The 4,165-nt window shown below is 46.3% G+C and overlaps 1 protein-coding gene across 1 annotated transcript; it reads right to left on the reverse strand.

The window, feature by feature from the left end:
* Nucleotides 1-203: 203 nt before the first annotated feature.
* LOC109768115 (SNF1-related protein kinase regulatory subunit beta-1) lies at nucleotides 204-3,672 on the reverse strand. Its single transcript, XM_020326846.4, has 4 exons — nucleotides 3,254-3,672; nucleotides 1,193-1,377; nucleotides 938-1,100; nucleotides 204-816 (listed from the first exon to the last, which is right to left on the reverse strand). The coding sequence occupies exons 1-4, from the start codon at nucleotides 3,416-3,418 to the stop codon at nucleotides 487-489; spliced, it is 843 nt and encodes a 280-aa protein (XP_020182435.1). The 5' UTR covers nucleotides 3,419-3,672; the 3' UTR covers nucleotides 204-486.
* Nucleotides 3,673-4,165: the final 493 nt, after the last annotated feature.

The raw sequence follows: 4,165 nt of genomic DNA on the forward strand, positions 1-4,165 counted from the left end.
CTATCAGTCTACCCTGGCGGTCTCTTTTTGTACCAACATCCACATCACTTGCGTTCGGATGGAATTCTTTTCTTCCAGTGTCTTAGTTACCTACGCCTCCCAAGAACACATTGGCCTCTCAACTTTGTCCATCCTACAGAACTGCTCACACCTACCAGTTCACTCAAAAGTTTTAAGACAAGAAACAAAATGCAGACAACATATCCAGCACAAACATGACGACTGGATTAATATCTGACATGACAGATCACAAAACAAGACCATACATTTTCACAACACTCCCTCTTGCTTCATTTCGCCGGAGTTCAGACGGTTCAAACCCCACGCCACAAGAACAGTTCACTCAAGAAACACAGAAAGAAGAAAAGAGAAACAGATGGTTCCGGAACCCCCCTTATGTACATTGTCAAACTACGCTCTCTTATTCACTCCCATCAGTCCTAATCAGCCACCGTTACTTGTTCCATCTTCCACCAGCGGCATCGGTCACCTCCTCACCAGCGGTTTGTACAGCACGAAGTTCACGTACTTAGACTGGAACCGGTGAGTGAGTCCGAGGGCGAGCAGAGACTGCGCCCCCCACCCTTTCTCGATGAACAGATGGTTGAGGACGACATGCTGCGGCTTCGCCTTCGGAGCGAGCTCGTCCGAGTGATCGGTACCGCCAAGGGCAGTCATGAGAAGCTGAGGTGGAAGAGCGGGCGGATCCTGCTTGGTAAGCTCCTCGTCGGTTGGGAACTCCATGTTGTAGCTGTGTTCAGGCGACGGGGGCGCGTCAAACTCCGCCACGCTGTCAAGACTATCTGGGATATACTCCTAATCAAAACAGAGAAGAGATGCTTTCAGATAAAATCAAGAGCCTACATTCTGGAATATCAATTTAGAGAAGGCCGGAGCAAAATGCTGAAATAGACAGACAGATATAATCCTTACTCACATGGACATCAAGGAGGTTGGCCACCTGCCCTCTTTCATCAGTCACATGAGGTAGTTCGGACACATATCTCGGCACCCCATCAACAATCATCCTGTAATGATATATTCCAGATGGCAGAACTAACAACACAGCGTGATCTTTCCCTGACCTCTCTAACACCTTCCTGAAAGTACTCGTATGGATATTTGGTATTTTAGCATGTCGTTTTCAGAATTGGATAAAACATTCGAATAACAGATCAGGTAAAGGGTAAACCTTGATGTCCAGTTATCCCATGATCCTTCCACAAACACCTCGTTTCCTCCTTGACTCCATGTAATCAAAGTTGGAATTTCAATCTCCGGGGGGTTATTGTTGGTGGATTCATCCGAGCCATTCATCCATGAATGGTTGAAAACAGGTGAAAATTCATTTGGTATCTGCAGCGGAGCTACTGGAACCTGTCAGGTGCAGTTAACCGTCAGTGAAAGCAGGACCATTAATAATGTTCATACATGTGACTTGACCCCCCCCCCCCCCCCCCCCCCCAAAAAAAACGAGTTAGCAACATCCTACGAAATATGGCCAAAGGTAATAGTTTCCAACTTGTAATGAACCACAGACTCTAGAATAACCTGAAGCATGAACCAATGCACATATCTCACAGTATTATCTGAAAGGTCAATAAAGCACATGGTTTTGCACACGTCAACAATAATTCAGTAAGAATAAACTGGATGCTTTAGTATGTCCGTTCTAAAGGAAAAGAAAGAACATTGGCTGCCACTTATACACATTAACATGAGGCTTATTTTCCTTCCAACTGGTATCTTCAGCTTTCAATGACTTGAATGGGAGCAGCATTGTCTTACAAGAGAGAAGGGAGCTGAAGGCAGGAAAGCAAGTTCAATGCGCTAGCGGGAAACCCATTGTTCACGACAATGAACTTCAGGGCAAAAACCTACTAGCACTTTTTTTCTCAACCTACTACAACCAAAGTTTGATGAAGCCAATAGCAAATCTGCCATACAGCAAAAGGATTACAATGTTCCAGAGTAGCTTAATACAGTAATACAGGGGCCAAATGCTTTGTTTTCTCACAGAGTATGAACTGTTGCTGATCAAATAAGGTGCTAATGTGCAAAATATACTCCCAATTTAAGGCAAGAATCATATTGGGCCAGACAGCATCAAAGACAATATTCAGAAGGGCAAGTGAATCAACAATGAAAGCACCACCATAAATCATTGTATTTGAAATTCAACACCATATATGATGATAATACAGATCACATGTTCTTTTGTGTACCTTAATAAGTGCTACAGAATTCAGTTTCAAATACTATGTACTATTGAACGTCTCATCACATTTAAGCAGTACCCAATAAAGTGCTTGCTATCAGTTTGTTCATGGATTCCATTTCCAGTTATAGTTCCAATCATGAAACACATGTGTTGAGCATGATACATTGATGCCCCACATACATTTTCTTGAATGGTGTTTATCCCAGTATCAAGACCAAGAGTACAAGAATTGGTCTACGATGTTGCGCTAACCGCTTAGCACACGATATAGTTTAAACAAACAAGACAAACTGCCCAGAAAAGAATATCAGGTTGTAACTGCTTTAGTGATCTAAACGCTCTTATATTTCTTTATAGAGGAAGTAGTAACTAATGCTATGCACCATGTGTGAAAGGTGGACCAACTTGGCCACTGCACCAAACCAAATCTGTTTGCAGAATCAAGAAAATGAGATCAGGTTGTAACGGTTTGTCGCATACCGCATAATGTTCGAGGAAAATCAAAGATATTATCTAGTAACTAATGCTATGCAGAATGTGTGAAAGGATGGCCAACTCGCCCACTGCACCAAACCAAATCCATTTGCAGAATCCAGGTGCCACAAAACTAAATCTAGCAACACGTCTTCATCAAAATTATTTTCTCCCCATACATGTTCTAGCTATAACATAAAGAAGAGCCTACTCTTTAAGAATAGCAGGAACAACTCAAGCTGCCATTTCAAGTTTAAACAGCGGGTGGAAATAATCTACTCATCTAATAACTGAAGCAACAGCTAGTAAGAACAATTAGCAGGACTAAATTTACAATTAATGCTAATTTAGTAATTCCGGCGCAAGTAACTAATTTAGTAATTTTACTCGTAAAAAAAACTAATTTAGTAATTTTGATCGCCAATGAGGAACGGAACAGTAGGACCCGGTGCTAACACTTGATAGCAACAACCATATCACGGAAGAAAAGAAAACATCAAGAACGCCAGATGAGGGCTTCCCTCTTTACCATTTCGGGCAGGGAAAAATCATCATCACCTGCGGCGCGAAGACGTAGGGGACCGGAGGAGGGAGCTCCCGCATCACGGCGTCCGGCGGCGCCGCGGCCTCCGCGGAGCTCCCGCCGACGGGGGCCACGGCCACCTGCTCCATCGGCGCCGCCGCGTGGCCGTTCTCCACCGCCCTGGCGCTCGCGTTCCCCATGCCCAGATCGCCGCCGCCCGCAGCTGCTCACTCCCTCCCGCACCGCCCCGCCCCGCCACGCAGCACCGCCGTCCCTCGAACGCCGCCCCGAGCAAGTAGCCGAGGGCGAAACCAGCGGGCTCTAAAGATCGCGCGCGCGTGCTGAGTTCAGCGGACTCTGAGGCAGCCACCGGCCGCTTCGCCGGAGGAAGGGGGGAAGGACATATAGGATGGCGAGGCACGTGCCCCGCACGCCGTCTCCCCCCGCGCGCCACGTGAATCATCCTCGATTTTCCTCGGCCGTTAGATCTGGCGGTTCGAATCATCCCGACCGCACAGATACAGACGGTAAACGTTTTTGCTAATGGGTTTTGGATCATGGGCGGTGTAAGAAGTCAACATTTGTGACTCGGCGATGTTATCTGTCAAAGATTTTCGTGTTTGGATAGCGACCGAAAAAGTGCATGCTTCTACTAATGCAACGCCCGCTCGTCGGTCGCTGGTGGCGGATGAAGTCAGGGCGGCTGCTGCTGTGTGGGTGAGGTGGTCGGGGGAGCGGTGAAATGAGAGAGAGAAAGAAAGTGAGAGTGAGTGAGAGAGAGAGACGAGCCAACCTTATTTTTTAGAGCTGCTAGCCCTAGACTTAGTTGGCATACCCTAGTGACATGGCATTACACAGTCTGTCACCGCGGTCAAAAACACTTAACCGAGTAAAAACTACAAGGAGGGTTGGTTCCTAAACCACATGGTTAGTTGGGTCATAGGTTG

This window comes from Aegilops tauschii, chromosome 1 (genome assembly GCF_002575655.3).
Source record: "Aegilops tauschii subsp. strangulata cultivar AL8/78 chromosome 1, Aet v6.0, whole genome shotgun sequence".
Lineage (NCBI taxonomy): Eukaryota > Viridiplantae > Streptophyta > Magnoliopsida > Poales > Poaceae > Aegilops > Aegilops tauschii.

What these genes read in the sequence shown, in the direction of transcription:
- LOC109768115 (XM_020326846.4), bottom strand. Translation starts at nt 3,418, where the DNA reads ATGGGGAACGCGAGCGCCAGGGCGGTGGAGAACGGCCACGCGGCGGCG. An exon ending in CCTACGTCTTCGCGCCGCAG is followed by an intron (nt 1,378 to 3,253) that starts GTGATGATGATT and finishes TGCACCTGACAG; the next exon opens with GTTCCAGTAGCTCCGCTGCA. An exon ending in TGGGATAACTGGACATCAAG is followed by an intron (nt 1,101 to 1,192) that starts GTTTACCCTTTA and finishes GAGTACTTTCAG; the next exon opens with GAAGGTGTTAGAGAGGTCAG.